This window comes from Aptenodytes patagonicus, chromosome 6 (genome assembly GCF_965638725.1).
Source record: "Aptenodytes patagonicus chromosome 6, bAptPat1.pri.cur, whole genome shotgun sequence".
Classification (NCBI taxonomy): domain Eukaryota; kingdom Metazoa; phylum Chordata; class Aves; order Sphenisciformes; family Spheniscidae; genus Aptenodytes; species Aptenodytes patagonicus.
The window spans coordinates 57,387,566-57,410,147 of record NC_134954.1 but is presented as its reverse complement, the minus strand read 5'-3'; the positions used below and the strand labels follow the sequence as shown (position 1 = coordinate 57,410,147).

The window sequence follows — 22,582 nt, the reverse complement described above, 5'->3', positions numbered from 1 at the left end:
AGGTGAAACTTGTGCCAATACACCAAATAGCTACATCCAGGGCCTCATTCTAAGAGATGCTGAGTAATACTTCATGTTGCCATTTCATGTTTTTATCACTGGAGTTGCAGATCATGTTATACTCAGAACTGCTGGCCACATTTGATTTCATTGTTTTTAATCTCATTTTTGTAAATTGAGATAGTCAATCCTTCTATCTTCAGTTGGTACTAAACTCCTGAAAGTTTGAACTGCTTATTTCATACATTGCTGAGAAATGCCACTGAAGTGACTTTGGAATGACTAGTAAAAGCAGGTTGTATGGTTTAGGAAATAAGCAGGCTCATTATTCCTGTGGTTGCACTTGGCATCACTATCTCTACTGAACTCTTTACGTACAGTAGTCCAAGTTGTAATGTGGTAATGTGCATGCTTTCTGGTTCACTTTGTGATGGGTTTTTTTGCTTCTCTTTACAATTAGGGTAAAAGACCTCTTTCCAGGCTCAGAAATAGACAGGTATGCGCAATTCATAAGTGATTCCCTGAAGAGAACAAAGACGAGGGAGTTTGTGCCCTCCCAGGAGGAAATACAGGCTCTTCTCACCCGTGAAGAAATGACCACAACAGTGTACTGCCATGGCGGTGGCTCCTGTAAAATAACCATCAATTCCCACACAAGCGCCGGGGAGGTAATGCATTAGTAGCATTAACCAGATGTAAGCACACCTCTGTGCCTGGATACTGGGTCTGTTGAAGGGACTCCTTTTTCCCATTCATCTCCCATTTCTCATTAGTTTTTTTAATTACCAATTTTTTGCTGTATCCACAAAGTCTGTAGGGAAAGCTCAACTTATTCTGCGGGTTCAGAATTATACAAGGCCTATGCCTGGGTTGTGGAATATCACTTAACAGTTGTGTTGCAAAATCTAAACACTTTTGGTGTTCTGCCCATTGGAAAGGTAGTAATTCTGAAGACTTGCTAAACCCAGTTTTCTGGACAAGTTGAAATTCCAGTTCATAATGTAATCCTTCTGGAAGGGATATTCTACCAGTAACTTAATTGTTAGCAGGTCAGAAGCGAGATTCCAGGTTATAGTAGGCACGTCTGTGAAAACATTAGTGCCAAACAGAGGTAAAAATAGTAGTAAAGAGTGAGGTTGTTACTAGAGGAACCGAGAATATCGACATCTAAATCCATTATGTGCCTGCATCTTGTGCAGAGTTCTAATTCCCCCATCTCCAAACGGGCAGTGGAGATGATTGAAAAGGTTCAGAGAAGAACAGCGAGGATGATCAAATACAAGTAATGGCTTCCTTGCAGGGAACGATCTTTTAGGGTTAGAATTCTTTAATCTGAAAACGAGATAACCAAGGGGGAAATGTGATGGAGGTCTATGAAATGGTGAGTGTCCTGAAGAGGTACTGATTCTTTATTGTAAAAGTGTGTTGTGATACCTACTCTGTGGTCTCTCTCTCTCTGATTTTGCAGGTGGTTGAAAAGCTGATCCGAGGTTTAGCAATGGAGGACAGCCGTAATATGTTTGCGCTCTTTGAACATAATCAGCAGGTGGATCGTGCTGTTGAGAGTCGGGTGATTGTGGCTGATATCTTGGCCAAGTTTGAGAGGTAGAAGAATGTTTCATAAAATCTTTAACTCCTAGTTGGATGTAACACTGGTTTAAGTGATAGTACAGTCAGGTAGTTTTATCCAAAGCAGCTGCAGTGATTCAGCCGTTCACTCTGGTTTGAACTTCCCTTTGGTAAGGTTCAAGTGCTCTTTCTCACTGTGTGGTAAACCATGTTCACATCTGTTTTGGTGACAAAGGAGCATTCTCTATCAGGCTTGTCAGGACAAAATTAGTAGTGCCTTTATCAAAGAAAGAGTAATGGTTTACTAGTAGAGCTCAGGGAAGGTTTGCTTAAGTCTGACAATGATCTTGTCAATTCACACCATAATAGCTATATCAGAAGAGAGAACGAAGATTTGGGCATGGAAATGCAGCTCTAATTTCTTACTATGGACTGTGATTTTGTGGCCAGACATACAAAGAAAGCAATAAATTGTGAAAGAAGCTGGCAATGCCATTGTCTATTTTATATCTGTTCTAAAGACAAAAATAAAATTGTTTCAGATGGTGGTGAGGCTGGTGCTTTTCAGAGTCACAAGATTACGTGGAAACGGTATCTTGAAAATGGGGAATACCTTGTGTCCTGCCCCCAACTCTTGCATTTGTCTAGAACCATTGATCTAATTTTTTGATCAAGTATATCTGATAAGAACTTTGAATCCTTTTGAATAAAAATTTCATGCAACTCAGAGGAAAAAATGGAAGTTACCAGAAAAGTCTGCTGCACTGAGATTGTCCTGGTAAATTAGGTAGTTCCGTATGCTTTCCTTCAGAAATCCAGGGGTACCTTCATATTGTGAGTTGCACTGCGGACATCCCAGTACCGTGGTGCTTCTGGTTACTGGTTTTTTCCCCCTCTTACTCTCTTTCCTATCTTACAGACTTGCTGGCTCTGAAGAAGAGGAGGAGGAAGGACAGTGGCAGCTGTATTTTAAGCTTTATTGCTTCTTGGATATTGAGAATGTTCCCAAAGATGGGGTGGAGTTTGCCTTCATGTTTGAGCAGGTAAGCTTGCTCTGGGAAAATGATTTGTGGCAGAAGCACACAAGAGTATACAGAAAACTGGCTTACCTTTGTATTAGAAGTGGGAATGCTGGTTTGAACAGAAGAATTTAGTGTGTTGGATTTTTGCCTGGAATCTACCAAACAGACATGCTGCAGAGTTCTCTAGGGAATAGGAGTATTAGAACAAAAGCAAGAAAAATGAACAAGGCCTTCAAAAAAACTGGAAGACCAATGATAATAAAATGCTTTTAAAATTTATCTTTAAACTTAAAAGATACAGAAATTTGGATAATGATTCAAGAAGAATCATTAAAAGAAGCTGCTTGCAGAACATAGGTGTAAAGAAAACTAAAATCTAGCTATCTGCCTATCAGCTTACAAGAACAGCACGTCCTTGGGGTGTTACAGGAATTGACTAAAAAAACCTATCTTTTGGGCAATTTCTTTTGATTAACAGAGAGGCACTAGAAGAGTACTACAGAAAAAGGAAAAGAGAATGTAGTTGACAATATTTATCTGCTGAGTAATCTTTTTTTAAGTCACTATACTCCATAGCACAATGATGCTGGTTAGGCCAGAGATCACACTGGTATGAAATAACCTTGCAATTAGGGGTGCAAAACTAAACTGAATGGAGTACCCAGCTCTGTGATTCATCCCATCTTTCTTACTTCCAACGAACACTTTGATCTTGCCTCAGAAAATTATATCTGTTGAAAATTAATTAATACGTGTTAAAGGGGGTCAGTGTCATGAAGACTGAAACTCATTGACAGTCAAATGGATGGTGTGTACATCACACAGACAATGGTTCCCTAAGAGGGTTTTCTTGAAATGAAGGTTAAGTATTGTTAACTACAGAATGTCTAGGAAAGGGTCAGGAACAAGACATCACAGTACTCTGCAGAAACTCAATTATACCAAACTCCCTGTTGACAAGGCTTTCAGTCTACACAGCTTTCACTAGCAGAGAGTGGTGGAAGGAAGTAACAGTAGGAGAGTGGATGTTATCCAGACATTAGATGGATGTAGCAAAAAAAACCCATAAATATATTTCACAGAAAAACAGGCAAAGGGAAGCAAGAAGATTGGGGGACACATCAGGTGAAAGAGGAGGAGGTGGGAGGTGCTGGTGTGCAATGAGACTGAGGTTAAGAGTCTTGGGTTTATTACATCTAACTCTCTGGTGTTTAATATAATCTCCACACAGGAGCTGTAGCTGGTACAGCACAAAACAAATTGCCTCAATTCCGGCCTCTCCCATCTGTTCCAGACCTAAAAAGTCCTCATCGTAAGACTTTCAGTACAGGATAGGGGCCCCTCAGAGATCTCTGTCCTGTCCAGGCTTGCAGAAAGAGGTGTTCCCCCCACATCGACCAGCTGCAGACTTTGACTTCTTTATTATAATGTCTGCTCTGACCTCCTGAATTATGTCTTTCCTGCTGAGATTGGCTTTCCTGCTGGGATGGGCAAATGCCATAAGAATCTGTACATGGACCCAGCTGTGAATGAAGTGTGCTTCTGCTTTCTAATGCGTTTGGGGGACTTTTTGTTTGTTTGTAGGCTCATGAAAGCCTCATAGATGGTCATTTTCCTGCACCAGAGGACACTCTGCAGCGCCTAGCAGCTCTACGGCTGCAGTACCTTCATGGAGATTATTCTAAAATAAGTTGGACCCTGGATGGAATCTACCCAGTTAACAGGCTAAAATCCAAAATACTGCACTCAACAAAGAGCAGTGGCACTACCAGTCACACGCTGGAGAGGAGACGGACCAGCTTCCTTGAAGGGACGTTGAAACGTAGCTTCAAGACAGGCTCTGTAAAGAAGCAGAAGGTCGAAGAGGAGCAGATGATGGAGATGTGGGTAAAGGAAGAGCTTTCAGCTGCTCGGGCAAGCATAGCACAGAAATGGACCAAGCTGCAGGGACTCTCTCAGCATCAGGCCATGGTGAAATACATGTCCATTGTAAAGGAGTGGCCGGGTTATGGGTCAACCCTCTTTGATGTTGAGGTGAGCAATATATAAACTCATGTAACTACTACCAAGGAGAGGCATCAGTCTGGAGAACAGATACAGCTGTGTGTATTACATTGCTCAGCAGCAGAAGGGAATTTCAGGACTGGCTGTATTTTGCCCCAGTAAGCTTAGGGTAAGCCTGCAGTACCACATACCCAAAGAGGTGTGATGCAGAGAGCACAGAGCAAGCAAGCTGGTGCGTCCCGGTAAAGGGAGGGAGGCAATGGGTTCCCACTTCATTAGAAGAGCAATAGAATTTGGGAAATTTTTCTGAGCTTAAGAAGGTGGTGGCTAGCGAAAGCAGAAGTAAAATGAAGCTCTATTGTCTTCACCGGCAGAAAGTGCAATCCTGTTCTGCAGCAGTACAACAGAAACTGCTCAGACTGGGTCACTTAGACGACTGTGCTGAGCCTGCTGGAGTAGGGATCCACAGTTCCAGTTTTATCAGTTTTGTTGCTGCCTAGGTGGATTACCGTGGGAAGTTGCTTGCACTCACTATATTATCTGTAAAATAGTAAGTGGAATATTGATTTCCTAAATCACTTTAAAATCTTATGAGAGCTGTTAGGTATTACAATTATTTATTACTCAACTAGTATTTGACTCACAGCCATGTCGCTTCTAAATCTTTGCAGCAGGAGTGCCTACAAGATTCCTTCTGCAGACATCCTATTTTTTCTATTGGGGTGAAGAGTTGAAATGTCCTATAGGAGCCAGAAATGGAGGGCTTTTCCTTGAATCAAAGATGATTTGATCCTCCACTGCATTTATGCAAAATTTCATGTTTCTCTTTCTGCAGTGCAAGGAAGGTGGATTTCCAAATGATCTTTGGCTTGGAGTCAGCACAGAGAATGTGTCTGTCTACAAACGAGGGGATCCTAAACCACTAGAAACTTTCCAGTATGAGCACATTGTTTTCTTCGGAGCACCACAGCCTAACACCTTCAAAATTACGGTGGATGAGAGAGAAATGTTCTTTGAAACATCCCAGGTACATGAAAGCACAAGACTTGTTCTATGTGCAGTTTTACTAGCACTTCAGTAAAGCTCTAGTTTCCGTGGACTAGACAAGCTTATATGCGAGAACTCTTGCTGAATGGACTGGACAGCCAAGGAAAAAGATGAAGGGAGCTTAAGCCTAAAGTGCCACGGTACCTCTTCTTGAATACAGGGATAAACAGAAAAAAAAAAGGTGCTGGTTAGAAAGTGAAGGAGTTTGAATGGTCTTCCAGTGCACTGGGAATTTCAAATTTTGGGTGCTCATGCATGTGCTCGTTTTTTTTCATTCCCTTCCAGTATATGAATGGGGAGTTTACAAACTAAAAAAAAAAAGTTTAGTAGCATTAAAGCTGCTTTTCTTTGAGCTACAAGCTTTTTAAGTGTCGCTACAACAGAGCACAAACTTGTCAAGCATTTCTTTCCTTACTGTCGTGTTCACGTTTAGTATTACATGCAAAATTTATAGTGCCATGACCTTGGACAAGGGGACTCTTTTCCTGCAAGATGCCTGGTATGCCTCAGTGGAATTAGGTTTTTAACATGCTTATCCTCTGTTACTGTGTTCTCTCCTTAGGTGGGCGAGATAATAAAGATCATGAAAGCATACATCAACATGATTGTGAAGAAACGTTGCAGCGTCAAATCAGCCACCAGCGTGGACAGTCATGCTAGCATCTGGACTAGGTGATATGAATGAACTGCCAGGAGAGAGAGGCAGTTGTTTAATGATTGGTGTTTGCAACTTGCCAGCACAAGTGTAGCAAAGATGTTTTTTTAAGAACTCCACTTGACTGACTACTGTATTTAAAAACTGAAGCGACATCTACAGTACCATAGGATTTGCACCTCTGCCCAAAGACATTGAACAGCAACAACTGTTGTTAAATACTAAGGGCCCAAAACTTCTTTTTCCCCTTGCTTGTTTGTTGGACAATGTACCTTAAAGAAGCAACGTCAGAAGCATCCTCCTTCTCCTGCCTGTCCTCTCTGCTGCTTTCACCATTACCTGTCATACTGGCAGAAAAATTCAGAAGAATCGTTTCTGCACTACAGGAGGCAAACTTAAGCTTCCTTATGAATTTCCAACATGCAAACATCTGGGATCATGGGATCGCAGCATGGTCTGCTAAAAGAATATTTGGTTTTTATTTATTTTGCAAGCAACTCTAAAATATAAGTCACTGGCTTTTTTCTTTGGGATATGCTAATGATCTGATCTGGTCTTAAAAGAAAATGCCTTTGTATAATTGAAGCCAAGTGGTCCAACTAAGAGGTCAAACCCTACATGAGAGAGTATTAAACAAACAAATAAAAACACCTGAGGTGATTCTTTACCTTCCAATAGAAGTTTACAGGTACATGACTGTAAAAAGCAGCACTTTAAGTTAAAATTCTAAATACTCCAACATAGGAGAAAATCTTTGGGACTAGCACTGAAATAGATCATCAGGTGCCATTCTGGGTACATTCCAAGCAGCACCTGTTGCCTAAAAATTAATGACTGCCTTTCACCTATACAGCCCAGGAGGTGAGATTGATTTAGTTGCATTTCCAGAAGAGCTGTTCTTCACAAACGCCAGGTTTTAGAGGGAGGTCAGGGGCTTTTATGGTGAGCAGCCTGCCTGCGTTAAGTTGCTTCTGTCTTTATATGGGATTTTAGGATGACGGGGATCCCTGAACTTCAGTTTTAAGTGAACTGTTTCCTCCTGAGTGAATAGGTGCCTAGATTAATGGCTATAGGCAAGAATTTCACTTCCTCTGTACTACTGTAAGCAGATGCCAAACCCTTCATCCTCCTCCAAATTCTAATTGGAACTGCTCCCGTCACTGAATCCCCAAATCCCCTTCCAGGCTCCTCCAGGTCCCTAGTCATCAGCAAAACTTGAAAACAATGCTGTTTTGCCAAAACAACTGCTTCTTGGAGGTTTTGATAGCTACTTGCAATTTGAAGAAGCAGACTTTTTTTTGTCTTCTTGGTGAAAGATAAGATAAATTGGTTGCATTAGCAATCAAGAAACCTGGCGGCTAGCTATTTTCTATGACCCTTGTCTAGTCTTGGGATCCCAGAATGCAAAGGCCCGTTCAGTTTCTTAATGAAGAGCTGTATGCAATGTGGGCCTTGTTCCACGTTTACAATCAGATGTCTCCGTTTCTGAAGAAGTGGCAGCTAAGGCCTGTTAGCTATGAAACAGAAATTTCATAGAAAAGAAAACGAGGAGTCAGTATGCAACAGGTTCTGTTCCAATTCATCATCAAATTGTGCCCTGTCACTAATACTGTGTTGCAGAACACTAGTTTTGAAGCTGACAGTACAAGAAAAATCGGTGTGCATAATCCGTGCTTTTCTCTCATGTCCAGGGCACTGCAGCATGTGCAAACACTCTGTCCCCTTGCCACACAGCCAGCCTAAGAGGATAGCCGCTACTGCGTATCATGCGTTCAACTGGAGTTTTGCCTTAAACAGCTTTACTGAAGGATCCTACAAACATCCCCTTTTTGTCACAGAGAACAAAAAGATGAGCAGGTCACAAGTGAGGGAGAACAGGAATGCAGAGGCAACCTGAGACGTAACACTTCGTATCGGTCCGTACACTGACTAGATCGCTTTATGTATCAGAATAGCCTTGATTATCCCTGTCCTAACTCTGCACTATCTCTGTGTTCTGGCTCTTGGGTTGCTGCAGGCAGCTTGAACCCACTTGGGAATGTAACTCCCGTTACCGTTTGTTGTAATTTTGCTCATTTCTATTACAGAATTCCTTCTGCTGTCTTTTTTAATTTGTAACTGGCTTTACAAGATGAAAGTTTAATAAATTATTGGATTGCACAGGCTGTATTCACTCACAGACGTTGTGTGCTCATGTTAAGGTGTTTGCTCAGAGATCTGACACTCAGAACTTGTAAGTGAAAAGTAGGCATCAATGGCACGAGGAGACAACAGCCCTTCCTCTCAGAAGCAAATTTTGCATTTGTGGCAAATTATGGACAATAATTTGCCACTACAATGGGGAAGGCTTGTTTCCAGCTTCTGCCGCTCGCTCTGGAGCTGGGTCGCACCTTTGGTCAGCAGGAGGTGCCCCATGCGGGTTCAAGGGGCTGGTTCTGAGACGGTTACTGTGGTGAAAGCAGAGCGAGGAATGAATGAGCTCCAAAGTCCCAGTCTGCAGGATCAGCTCCATCCCTTCAGCACCTCCAAAGTCACTAATAACAGAAAATCGCTGCCAGCTGAAATAAGCTGCCAGCTGCACTTCTCTTACAGTAGCATGACCCGGGCACGGTGTTCACCTCAGAGCATGTATCACCAAAGTGGTAAATCTGGCTAGAGCTCAGCTGAGCTGTCGGCAACACGGACAGACTATCCTCTAGCAGACAAAAGTCCCCTCAATACATCCACAGGTACGGAAACCAAACAATGCCACATAATCCCCATTAATATGCTCTCATACATCCCTTGGTCAGATGCTCTGAGAGCCTTGGGACCCTGGAGATAGGTCTACGCAATTTCATCTCCAACTGTTCACAGATTTTCAGTTTCTTCATCCTTACCACCTTGCATAGTCTTTCCAGGTCTTTATTTGAGGCTGGAACTGCCTCTGCTTACTTCAGCAGTCACTTTTCTTCCCTCAGCTGTTACGTTCCTTTCTGTGTACTTCCAAAAACATGCTGTCGCTGCCTCCTTTCTGCTTAGGAAGCCTGAAGTCACACACAAGCAGCTACCGCTTATTTGGCTGGAGGAGGGTGTCAAAACTAAACACGGGCTGCTTGGCCTACGCGTCTCTCCCAAATAGCCCGCTTGTGATAAAACACCTCTCGGCCACATCAGGGTCTGGCATGGCGTGTCTCCCTCACTCACTGCCTGCTGGGCTGTGACTAACTGAAGCTGAATTTTTTCTTGGTGGCAAACGCGGAGGCCAACCCCAGTCGCCGTGGATTAAAGCAGGAGCTATCTAGCCAGTCTCACTTGTTTGCAGCTGTCGAATTTCAAACTCTGCTTGCTTCATCTAATACATCACTATGATGACAACAAACATGCACCGCTGCAGGTCCAACAGGACTATGACAACATGCACCAATTCATTTATGACTCTGGTTGCAGTGAATAACCACCCAAAGCGATGGCCAACTAACGGCATTCTCCCACTGCCATGCTAATTCTCACCCTGCCAGTGTGAGGAGCAGGCCCTGCTGGCCTCCACCCCAGTATTTCTCTAACAGTTAATTCAAGTCTGTATGTTCTAATGTTTCTTTTATATGAAACAGTTTCATGCCAATGGGTGTTAGAGTTAGGCTTTGGAGCAGGGCACAATTCATAATCAGCACCTGCACAGTAATCATAAAATCGGTTATACACAAAATCACAGCCCCTAGTAAGTTATATCACAAGCGCGCGTATCTAATTATTAAACTAGTTTGACTGTAAACTTCAACTGTTTATTTACACCTTGTTCTAAAACACACAGCCTTTCCATATGTAGGCTGTACGTTGTAGGATTACGCTGTGCGTTGACTTCAAAATGACATGCTCCCCATGGGCATTTAAGCAAGTCCCTCACACATGAATTCCAGCCCCCACTGGAATTAAGCTCCTAAATAAAATATAAGCTCCTAAATCTGTGGTTTGCAAATCTGCTGAGCTCTTGTCCACATTTTACACCAGAGGTTCCTAATGCTACAATTGGCTATACGCTTTGGCCCCATGCCACTGTCAACACAGAGGTGATTGCCGAGAACTCGATTGCCAGTAAAATTCACTTGCCTCTACCCGCCTGTTAAGTGCTGCTCTTCAAGCACAGCTGTGTGCTGGACAGCCTCTTAAACCCCAGTGGGGAGGACTCCATCTCACGGCGTACCTGGACTCTGCACCAGTGTTTAGGTCTGGATGCAAACACGTTATGTTGGGTGACTCCCGGTTCTTGCCAGACGTGCGCTACCACCCGCTGCCCTGTGGCTCGGGCAGCCCAGCCGGCTGCAGGGTACAGGCCGTCTCCTCCTAATGCTGCACCCAGGGGCACGCCCGTGGCCTCCCGCAGCCCCCAGGCACTGCCCCCCAGCACAGTGGATGCCTCAGGCCTTCCCCGAAACGCTGTGATGTCTCAGGGTTACCAACCCAAACACACATGTCCTTTCTGTAAAGCCAAGCACAAGTAAATTCCATGCAACTCTTACTCAAAAAGTGACAGCCCGTCAGTATAAACTCAACTGGTTGTGTAACGGGTCAGGCATTGGGTATGGTTTTTGCAAGTCCAGTAATGGAGCAGATGCATTCATAGGAGCAACTTACCTGTTGCCTCTTTATCCTGCTGCAGGGCCAAGCTGAGTAAGTGAGGGGAAACTCAGCTGTCCCTGGTTGTGTCTCATCAGAGAGAGATGGGCAGAGCAGCATTTAAACCAGGAGTTTTCTCCGTCCAGCTCCTCCGGGATAGCAGCATCTTGGCTAGTCATCCTCTGTGAGCAAAGCGATGCAGAGGAAGGCCTGTGATTAAGCGCTTAGAAACAGAGCTGGTCCTGCAAAGTGAGACTGGTGTGGGGTATAAAGGCGCTGAGTCTGTGTGGTAGGAGAATCCCTGGTTGCAGAAGGAGGGGAGGTGCGAAGGGATTCCCCTGGGGCTGGAAGAGGGGAGCGCTGGCTGTTGCCCACAGCAAACTCCTTGTTGCGTTGTCAGTGCTTGGGCTGGGAGATCTGCTCGCTCCCTGGCTGCTGTAGGTTAGTTGCTGTCAGAGGAGGGGAACAGACCCACCCCTGCCGGGGCTGCGGTGTCCTGGTGTTACGGATTGTTCTGGCTGCCCACGCTGGCTGTTCTGGCCCTCTTTTCCAGCACCCTGTGCCAGCGCGGTGGGGCTGTTGGCAGTGCTCATCCCACGCCTGTCAGGCTCGGGGCTGTGCTCAGCTGGCTGCTGCTCTTTAGGAAGTGGCCCTTTCTGGTCTCCTTTCCCAGCAGCTTGCGCTGGTGTAAGGCTGCCTGTTTGGCTCTCGTGTCCGCGGTGGTGTCTTCATCATTTGGCGGCTTATTTGTCAGTGCTGCGAAGCTGGTATGAGGCAGAAGAGGTACAAAGCAGGACGGTGGCCGCAGGAGACCATACAAGATGGAAATTTCAGGAACCCGGCCCTTTTCCTCAAAGTAGCTCACGATCCAAGCCCTGGGTAAATGTGCCCTCCTATTATACACACACACGTATAATTCACGCTCTCACTTGACACAAGATGCTCTTTAAATACCCAGATCGTGTTAATGAAAATAAAGACATTTCAATGAAACAGAAAGCAGTTCGGTTGCTGACGGGGATGACATTCAATCATGCGCATTAGTGAAATCATCTCAACCAACTACTTTGTAAGTTTAACTTGAATATGCATACAAATCCTGCTAGTTTTTACAAAGTATAAGCACCAGTTTTTGTATAAGTATTCTATATCATCTGTTAAAGGGGAACTGTGAGACATGACATTAGAACAGAGAAGTTTAATAGAAAGCAGGAGTAGAACGCTTACTATCCATGTGAGCGTCCTGAGATACAGCGTGCAGAAAGAGATCTTTGTTCTCATTTGTTCCAACAAAAAATGTGCACGTAAGGGGCCAGCATAATGAAGAAAGCACATTTTGCAATAATTATTTTGTATCACTGACATTCCACTCTCTTAAAAGCCACCTTGGAGTAAATTATTCTATTTATGCTGAAAAGGAGCAAAGCTAACAAACAACTGTTGTTCTGTTTATAATTATAGTCCCTTCTGCCTTGGCAAATAGAAATCCAGAAGGACTTGCAGTCTGTGTTGCATTACTGCGTGACCACAATGAAAGCCTCATCGGGTACCCTCCCCTACCCCTCCAGATCTGTTACAAATCTTAGTTACTGGCAGATATGACCACAGAGTGCACAGGAGTTTTCAAGGTGAGAATACCATAAAGGAATAATAACAAGATAACAGCATTTTAAAATGGCGTTTATGCTATGCACCATTTGCAAGTTAATTTGCTATCAACAGAAAATTACCTTTTCTAGTGCTTTGTCAACTCTCATCTTAAAACTCTTCAGAACTAAATGGGAAAGGTCCATTAGAGCGACAACTGAATTCTTCTCTCCAGTAGCTAATCTTCTCTTTTTCCTTCTCTTTAATATTGCTTATAGTTGTTGCTTTAAAACTGTGCAAAGTCTGTTTAATTTGGTCAATAAGAACTTCATGTATTTCTTGACATGAATTCAACTAACTTTTATGACCCTGAGCGTTACATATCCCACTGTGCCCCATACACACAGCATCAGCGGATGCATAAAGGGGCCAAATTGTAGTTCTGACTTTTAGCGACAAAAATTGTAATGTTTGGTCTTTGTTTATTTCCAGCCACACCAAAAAAAAAATCACTGACAGGCCATGCAATTTACTTCCTCCTTTCAAAAATGTTTAGATGCGTAACATATGTCCAGAGCAATGAGCAGATGGTGCATCTGGTTTAAAGAAAAAGGAAAAAATGAGAAGTACAACAACAAACGCATCAGGCCCAAATGGTGCTCATGCATAAGCACGTGTGGTTGATTTCTATGTCAATTAAGTTAAAATAAAAACGCTGGCTGGTCTAGGGGCAGAAGTGGATTAACCTTTCCATGACAGAGAGTCTTCAGAGACTGGGCAAAATTCAGGAAGAGGAACCAAAAACCGTGCTGCTCCACTCGCCACGGGAGGAGCTCATTCCCACAGGAGCGAGCTCCGTCCTAACAAGAGGGAGGCCAATGAGACAGAGTCACACGTCAAGTTGTAAGTGTGCAAAAAACCTTTGTGCATTTACCTGAAATTGGTCAGTTTTTGTCTAGAGCTGCCACAGTCCAGCAGACAGTCTGTGCTCCGAGATGAAGGAGTTTTAGGATGTCTTCCTAACTCCATTGCTCCGCGACCTGGGAAAAGCACTTCATTTCTGTGCTTCTATTTCCCTGCTCATCACCATCAGTTTTTAATTAATGTTTTTTTGAAACAGATGACCTCGTTCATCGTCTTGCACAACAGGATGCTTCCCCCAGCAAGCACGGCAAGCCATTGCTGTAGCTAAAAATAACACTGCCCTTTGACCAGCAGTCGCAGATTTTGGAGGTCTGGAATTCAGAGTTCAGATGATGTATTCATTAAAATGAATGCATCTCGTGCTTTAAAATTGCAAATGTTACATGGCTGAAAGTAATTTAACTTTGCCCATATTTTATGAGGAGTTACGTTGGGAGCCCTTCTAAACTGCTTTGGAGCTAAGATGGGCCACAAGGTGCTAATGAACTACACCTTGAATTAAAAAAAAAAAAAAAAAAAAGGCACAGAGTAACGTTCCTTTTCCGTGCAAACCCAGCAGCAGCTTGATAAAAGCCAGGTATAACCATGTTCCATGATAAAGTACTGCAGAAAGAAAGTTACTGGCATTCTTTTTAAATACATCAAAGATTTTTATTACCTCTGAAGTTTTCTTATCGTGGTAACACTTACTTACCTGCTTTAACTGCGATCACAGCCCGTGCTATGTGCTTTTTTAACCTGGTGATTAATGAGCTGTACCTTAGCTGATAACTGCTTCCACGGAAATAAAACCAGTGTAAGCAGTTTAGTGTTTTATTTGACTTTATTCTTTCAATAACAATACTGCTAAATAATCTTTCTATGTATTTCAAATAAAGTGGGTTACTCACCTGCACTAAGGCAGTTGTGCTCACTCAAATAAGAATTACCAGTGATTAGACGACTTGGGTATGATGAAACAAACATGAGAAACGGGGCCTTAAAAAATTATTTACATCATTCATAAGAACAAAATAGACGATTTTTTAATAAAAAGTATATATTCGTGTGTGTTGGAGAATTAGGATTTTACTACTAATTTCCTTTTGCCATTTCAGATTCACACCTAAAAATGCTCAAAGTATAAACATCTATAAAACTAGTAAACCTCAGAACATGAGAATTCGTAAATAATTTTCCCCACTTCCTACTGTTGTTAGAAAAGGACAATAAACAACACTCTTTAGTCCCTTACGCTAGGGGTCATTTGGCAGAGCACTTAGGCATACAAGCTAAACCAGAAGATGGCAGGAACCAGGCTTTGTTACATTTCAAACACTTCTCATACCAGGGTTACTTTAAGGTGGGTGAGGGTTATTTTCACTACATAGCAACTAGCATCATAACTACTTTTTCTACAAGTTACCTCGAGAAAGAAGGAAGAAAGCATTCACAATTGTGCCCGAAGTACCAAATAAACAACAACAGTGCCTACTTCTTCGATCAGCAAACTAACCCACGCAACGGTTCCTTTACTGTGCCCCTTCGGGCTGCTGGTTTAACAGGCTCTAAAGCGCTATCTACAAGAAGTTCGCTATTTCTCAATACAAACGATAAACGCTTATCAAAATAGTGCAAACAGGAACAGAGAAAAGTGCTGTCAACGTTAAGTAAACTGCAGGGGAAAAAAAGGCAGTGGAACACCGTGGCCTCGCACCGTTGCTTCAGAGAAATCAGTAGTACTTTTCTCAGCGTGTCAGGCCAAGCATATTCCCATTTATCATATCATACCACCTTACACGGGGAATGGATTTGGTCTTTTACATATCCTCCTTCGTAAAAGTAAACGTGCCTGTTCTTTGTATTGTGCATTAAAACAGTCTAAAGATTTTCTCAAAACATTAATTGATCAAATCATTAGAGTAATTAATAGATACAATTCTGTCTTCCCTTTTTCCCTTTATAGCTTTCTTTGGAGTGCATAGAAAAGGCCACAGTGACACATCACATACAAAAATCAAGTTTAAGTTTTATGTAAAATACTCAAGTATTTTTAGCATTTATGTACACAAGTTTGTTTACCATACATTCTTTCCCACTCTTTCCTTGGATGTATCTTTATCTTGTTTCTTGGACAGATGACGTATTTCGCCTATAAAGTTAGGCATTTAACCCTAGTATAAATAAGAGTATTAGGGGACGCAAATGTCAGGAGGATCTCGTTACAGAACAAGGAACACCGTCACGGCAACACTCCCGTCCTTGGGTGTCACAGTGCCACAGATCATAAAAAGGAGCAGGTCTGTTCGGTGTTTTGATCTACAAGAAAAATCACTTGCGTCTAATTTCAGAGTAGTTTGAAGACACAAGATAGAATGCGGCACACCATTCTCTAAACACTAAGTGCAGGTTTTTTAATCTTATTTAATTAATGCTTAGGTCCAGATACTGATTTTCACTGTAAACATTCCTGCTACTTGCGCTTTCAAAACTTTGTGAAAGGAGCTGTGAAAAGCTTTTACTTAAAGAACAGTTACGTCACAGGATAAAACATAACATTCATGCCTTTGCTTTTATAGGGCTAAGGCTTTTATTCTACCTTGAGTTCTGCTTGTGTTTGCAGTTAGCCCTTAATGGGCATTTTTGTTAGCCCCACTACCGCCTTCAGGGGGTAAGAGCAGTGATCTGCCAGCTTGCCACAGTCTCAGGCTTCAAATATTCTATGTTTATTTAATTTACTCCTAGATGGCATGGCTTTAGTGCAGGGTATTCCCCATAACTCTTTATTCAAAATGTGCGTACATTCTAAGGAAGATTCTTCTCTCACCGCCGTAATGTAACTTTTTTTTGTGTGTCTTTGGCGGGGGGTGGAAATCACAATATGCTCTTCCTCCACTATAACAAGAAAATTTAAGTTCTAGTTGGATGGGAATGAATACTTAGTTGTCTGGTAACTCCCTTCTCCCCTGCTATATCAAAATTTATAACTGCTTATTACAAAAGGTGCTACACAAAGACAATTTGTCTCCTATTTATTGTCTTTGTGTTGGCTTCTACAGGGTAACCCAATACTAGCAGCAAAACCCTTACAGGATATCAAAATGGTACATCATTTGGCATGAAGTTATTGATGGATAATTGTACAAAGTTACAGAATTCATGTAGCAATTTTAAGTGCATTCGTTAAGGTGATGTTGCACGAAGTACTGTTGGCATTATTTATTCCATTAAAAACTCTTTCCAGTGAAGAGAAAATACCGTAAATTAAAAAAAAAAAAAAAAAAAATCACAGAACTCTAGAAACCTTGCACCTTAAATGGCTGAAGCCAAATGTAGATAATTACCATGGACTTGAATAAAAATTGCACTTGTATAAAAGAACAAAATTTAGCCCCCGTTAATAACCTTATTACTTTTCCAAAAAGAAGTAATAAAACATCGAGTAGTTCATTCCTTATGGCTTCACACAGTGAAGTTCATGCTAAATTGCCCAGAAGGAACAGTTTCTCAATAGCTATCTTTTGTGAACACATCATCAGTTTCATCATCATTCATCCCTCTTTGATAGCGTACTGAGGAAAAGGCACTCCAGTGAAGACGCTTCTTTTTATAGAGATACCACACTAATCCAACAATGAAGACCAAGATGATTAGCAGGGCAAATGCTACAGCCACCCCAGTATGATTAGAACCTGTAACAGAACAAAACACAAATAGTTATTCTTTAAGAGTTTTGGTAAGAATATTTTGTCACGGGGTTGATGCCTAGGTAGCTATACACTAACACTGCACGCATTTAGTGGAAGTTAAGGCAAACTGCTTCATCATAGTAATAGTCTTCACTTCATCACGTGGGAAGTTAGGTTCCCATATGAATCAGCATCTATTAGCTTATTTTTGATCATTCTGTTGTTAATTTCCTAATCATGTTTAGGTTGGAAGGGACCCCACAGATAAAAAAAAACCTTTTAGTAAATGCTGCACTCATTTCAAGGTCTGCATACTTCAGAAATCTAATGAGTTCCTGGACTCTCTCGAAGTGGAAGGGAATTATGCTTCCCTTGTACTGAAAAGATCTTGTTCAGGTCTTCCTTAGCAGCATGAAGTTAAATCTATTCCTGCATTTCCACTTCTGTGAAGATGTATACAAAATCAGAGAGATTCCACTGCTCCTCAGGAACTTGCTTGCTTAATGCTCAGGTAACTGCTTGCTTTCCTGGGCACGGCAGAGTATGAGGAAGTAACATGAGGCCCAAGACTTTTTCTGGAGCTGCGGGGCACCGTTTTCAGAAGCCTCCTCGAGACTGAAAACACAATGTGCAGTACCTGCTTACTCGGCATCTCTTACAAGCAGAAGTCTTTCTGTTCCCACCTACGTGGACTCATCCATGAGAGAGACCCTGTAGTAAGCAGCGGTAGCAACTACTCTATGCTCTCTTTTAAGTGGAAATTTCAGTTCTCTCCCTTACCCTTTAAGTGGGTAGCGGGAGCCACGAGAAGTAAATTACTAGAGAATTTGTCCCTGAAATGCAATTTTATGGCAAAACAGCAACAGGAGGCTCCTGCTTAGGCAGAGGTACTTGACAGGTTCTTTTGTGAATTGCACTTTCATTATTTCAACACAGACTTTCCCCATCAAAATATAGTCACTACAAAATTAAGTCTCTGCTAAAACCAATGCTTCCGTACCTAAAGGAGCTTTACAAACCACTCTGCTTTGACTACGACTGCAGTCAACTTTGGACCACGTGCCAGTTGTGGACAGAATAACACTGCATTTTTCATTGACTTCTGCAGTTTTATTTTCCCAGTTGACATAATTAACTGATGAGCCGTCAAGCCAGTTCAGGGACTGATCTGTTGGGGAAAAAAAAAATTGCTTCGTTTAGATCACCAAAACATGCTGTAATGCTACACAATGTCATTCACAATCTACTGATTTCTTTATGTTGCTAAAAGAAACAGGGCTGACTAGCTATCCCGTATATTAAAAGCAATAAATATGAACACGTCACTTTTAGCCACGCCTCTTCTCCAGATTTTTAGCATTTGATGCATTTGCAGCTTAACCATTAGGCACCAATGACAGTGTTGGGGAAAGTGAATTTCGGTTACTCTTTATTATCTTAAGTGTGCAACAGGAAGAGACTTAGGGTACAAAGAAGTCCAAAGGGCTTTATAATGCTAAATGAGGGAGTCCAACCTCAGGCAGAAGTTACTGTAGGCTATCAACACTACAAAACTGTATTCTTATTTGAGGATTTATGCATTTTTATTTACCACATGAAACACTCATGCTCATACATGGTTGCTACTTCTTACCCTTAGAGCTCTGAGCCAGGCCAAGCCATACGTTCTTGGTGATGAGATCATTTTCCTTTATGTGCGTGCTCACAAACATGTTTTCTTCAGCATCCACTATAGTCAGAAGGGTTGCTGAAGGATCTAAGGGGAAGAGGAAACCCGTCAGAATTGCAACCTCAGAGATTTTTCATGATTCTGGTACACTGAGTTTTCTGTGGGAACAATTACTACGGGAAAAAATTTGCTGATCTGGGCTTGTAAAATTAGCTTGAAGTAACCTGCAGAATAAAGACGTAAACCCCCCATTCCCTAAAATACAGCGTAATGTTATACAAGACAGCTTCAGATGACGGGTTATTCAAGCAGGTCATACAAAATAAAATGGGAGTAAACTTGCTGCAGCTGTGGACTACATACATGGAAGATATCAAAAGATATGCCACATTCAGAATTACTAGTCTTGTCCAAGTAATAAGCCCTTTTCAAAAATATAGTTGAACAAAAGCTCAGCATTTTGCTGAGTTAAGTTAATTTCTAAATCAATCCCTCATTGTGCCTCAGGTTTTATACAGTGTTATAGCAATTAAGGAATAAGAGGGAGGAAAGGGTATACTGGAGACAGGCTCAGAGCGTACCCATTCTTTACAAGTATATGCAAATATAAGCCAGAAGCTTAATTTAGAGAAAGATCACTTTCTCTTTCAACTACCAGGCCAGGTAGGATTGAATATAAAACTGCATCCAGGACTGGGACTACTTGCACCTTTTCTTTTTCATCCTACATAGCGAGTTCAACTTCACATCGTAAGATAATTCAATAAAAGTAAGTTATGACAGTCACCAGCTTCTAAGCTAAGAAGGTGATTAAAAATTCTGTACACGAGACTGTGTAACATCATCTTCCGCAATACAATTCCCCACATAGCTTATCAAAGAAGAGAGAAAATCCTCTGACATAATATCACTAAAAAACTTAATTTTATGTGCCTTAATAATATCTATAAAGTGCGTGCTTTGAACCATTTGATAGGTTAGCAAGCAGCTAATGCAAGGATGTAATAAGTAAACACTGCTAACAGCACTAACTTTATTATAAATAGTTAATTATATGCAAATAAAATAATTGCCTCCAAACTGCATGCCTTAAGTTTCTGAATCCTATGCAAATAAAATGGTTTCCTCCAAACTGTAAACCTTAAGTTTCTGAATCCTCTATCAATGGCTATCTGCATTTTACTCACAGATATCCATGTGCCAAACAAACTGTCAGCACATTGCAGAGTTTTACCAAGAACCTTAATCAGATGTTCAAAACTGAAGCTTGCTATTACTTTTCCTAAACTAAAGCAGCATAAAAGCTGAAAAGCTGAAGTATAGCCAGTGTAGGTTTTTTGGTTGTTGGGGTTTTTTTGTTTGTTTTTTTTTTTCTTTTCAAATAATGGACTAATTACAAGTCGTAATGTGATAGAGAGTCTAAACATACTCAGTTTCTGGCAGACTTTCTTAGCATCTTCCACATTATATACTGAAAAATTGTAGAACGCCATGTCAAATGCGTAACAGTGATCCTTATACTGTATCCATTGTAGGGTTCCACCAATTTGCGGGCATCCTGGGGCTCTGCTCGCTTGCTTTCGCTGTAGTTGTCTCTCTGCAAAGACAAAGAAATTGACATTATTTCTGCTGCAGGAGTTTGCGCTTAGTCTCTTTGTAGTAACAGGACAGTCAGTATTAACAAGGGCTACTTCTCCTACCAACAACCATGATTCAATTAGTTTACATTCCTTCTTCATGTGTCATAGATGAATTCATTTGAAAATGAGCATAAGACAAGTCCCAAAGACTTGGGAACCATTTTCTCTTGCCTTTTAGGGGGTTTTGAAGTTTGGTATATGTGTTTGATATGGATTTCAACTCAGAAAAGATACCTGCAATTTGATATTCATATCACAGATGATCAAAAAGTGACCAGGGTTGTTTTAGATTTTCACCACTGGAATGGAGAGAATTAATCTCCCTTAAGTATTAAAAAGTGTTCTATCGTTCCTGATAGACATCTCTTCTTAAAGAGGGAATCACGTGTAGTATTTCAGCCTTCATTCCTAGTTTTAAATACAACATGTAAAGATAGAATACATAAAACAACTACACAAAACATTAAAAATAACACTTACTGTTTGGAGGGCTATAGCAAATGGCACCCTCAGCAACATTTGTACATTTTGTACGGTTCCAAGATCCTTTAGTATCCAACAGAACGCAGTTCTCGGTAGTATTTGAGTTTTCTAATTCCCAAGGATAGTAGTCAAAGTCGCTTCCATCTGACCATTCAAAATTAGCTTTACTTCCCTAATTAAAGAAAAAAACCACAACTTTTAAACCACTGCATACGGTTGTGGTTTAAATCTGGGCAGTCATTAGTAAGTCATGTAGGAATATTTATCCCTCGTAGAATGATAAATTAAAGTGCAAGTGCCTCATTTTCTAAATCCATACTGAATAAATATACAACATAGTTTGCATTTTCCAATCAATTCTTAACATAGAAATCCTGCTTACTTGTGTGAACTGAGAAACTGGGGCATGTCTGTAAGTTTAAACCTGCAATTAGCCTTGTTTTATTCTATGGAGAACATTTTACTTAATTTCATCCTGCCGTTTCACTTAAGCAGTCAGCCTTCCTTGCTATGAACGTTATTAGGTACGTTGCAAACTGCTAAACTGTCAAGATGGCCTCAGTGAGTAAAGCTGGCCGGCTCGGGAATGGCTTGCTGTGCTAGTTCCTACTTCAGATACACTGCTGGAAACCCACGACAACGAAGAGTCACAGTTGTGAGAAGTGGAGGGACCCATTCAGACCAAAGGACGGGCAGAGGTAGCAAAGGTATGCATAGAAATCACACACCTTTCTCTGCAGAGGGGTATTCTTGCCAAATAACTACCATGGCCAGGTCTGGGGAGTAATGTGGAGAGCAGGGTTGGGGCCACAGGCTTTTGGCTCCGACGTTAAGCAGACAGAGGAGGAAGATCTGCAGCTGCCTCTTGCTACGCCTCCTGGGAGAAGGGACACCTAACTTGCTAGAGAGCCAGTTCCTGAACTGCCTTGGAGAGCCAGTCCTGACCTAGACTAAACAGGCTCCATACAGCCTTGCCTGATTGTATTTGCTAATGGAACCTGCTCCTACAGAGGGCCATAAATCCGGAGCCTCCAAAGGTAGTATTGCAAATTGCACTTCCTTGTGCCACAAGGTGTGACGTGGGACCTTCATATTATTTTAAAATTTCAAGGATTTGGAAAAATACCTCAGTGTGGCTACATACACTAAAATTTAATATACTTTAACATATGTTACACGGGGTTGAAAAAGTAGGTAATCTACTATGTGGAATAGAAACTCCCAGAAATTGGAAAAAAGCATCAGAAAATATTTCATATCCTGTGCAGAAAATTATCTACAAGCTCTGTTACTGAGGTTACCAACAGTATATACTTACATCATGAATTGACAACCCAAGCCACAGAGGATAGCCATCCTGCTTGACAATATCTTCTAGAAATAACTGTTGTGATTCACTGTGTACACTTGCTAAATCACTCCTATTGCGTTTGCATTCTCTCAATGCCTCATACCATGTTAACTTTTTCTGAAGGACCCTGTATGTTCTGTTTCCATGTGGAATAGACTCAGGCAATGGAGGCTTGTGCTGTTGGGGTCCTATTTCAAAGAATAAGAAGACAACAAGTTCTGTGCACTTCATTCATGTTACTAGGAACATACAGAAAGCATTTAAACCCATCTGTATCAATGTAATTCAAGCATTAAAGTGTTCAGTACAAGCCACTTACATCAGCTAAGTTATCTTTTGCTACTTTGAACACTGTGAGCGGTTGACG

General features: G+C 41.6%; 2 protein-coding genes across 4 annotated transcripts in view; one reads left to right on the top strand and one right to left on the bottom strand.

Annotated features, from left to right (window-relative positions):
* Positions 1 to 8,457, top strand: part of LOC143162415 (unconventional myosin-X-like) — a 94,599-nt gene extending 86,142 nt beyond the window's left edge. For all 3 annotated transcript variants that reach the window (XM_076342789.1, XM_076342790.1, XM_076342791.1), the window contains 6 exons: positions 461 to 668; positions 1,469 to 1,605; positions 2,489 to 2,612; positions 4,176 to 4,625; positions 5,431 to 5,622; positions 6,205 to 8,457. In XM_076342789.1, coding sequence (XP_076198904.1) covers positions 461 to 668; positions 1,469 to 1,605; positions 2,489 to 2,612; positions 4,176 to 4,625; positions 5,431 to 5,622; positions 6,205 to 6,318 — 1,225 coding nt within the window. In that variant the 3' untranslated portion in view covers positions 6,319 to 8,457. The remainder of the gene's footprint in view (positions 1 to 460; positions 669 to 1,468; positions 1,606 to 2,488; positions 2,613 to 4,175; positions 4,626 to 5,430; positions 5,623 to 6,204) is intronic.
* A 5,751-nt stretch (positions 8,458 to 14,208) lies between these two features.
* The window catches only part of LY75 (lymphocyte antigen 75), a 48,138-nt gene continuing 39,764 nt past the window's right edge, over positions 14,209 to 22,582 (bottom strand). The window contains exons 30-35 of the mRNA XM_076342787.1: positions 22,183 to 22,403; positions 20,862 to 21,036; positions 20,171 to 20,338; positions 18,706 to 18,828; positions 18,073 to 18,240; positions 14,209 to 17,075 (exon numbers count right to left, since the gene is read on the bottom strand). Of these exons, the coding sequence (XP_076198902.1) occupies positions 16,891 to 17,075; positions 18,073 to 18,240; positions 18,706 to 18,828; positions 20,171 to 20,338; positions 20,862 to 21,036; positions 22,183 to 22,403 (1,040 nt within the window). The 3' untranslated portion in view covers positions 14,209 to 16,890. The remainder of the gene's footprint in view (positions 17,076 to 18,072; positions 18,241 to 18,705; positions 18,829 to 20,170; positions 20,339 to 20,861; positions 21,037 to 22,182; positions 22,404 to 22,582) is intronic.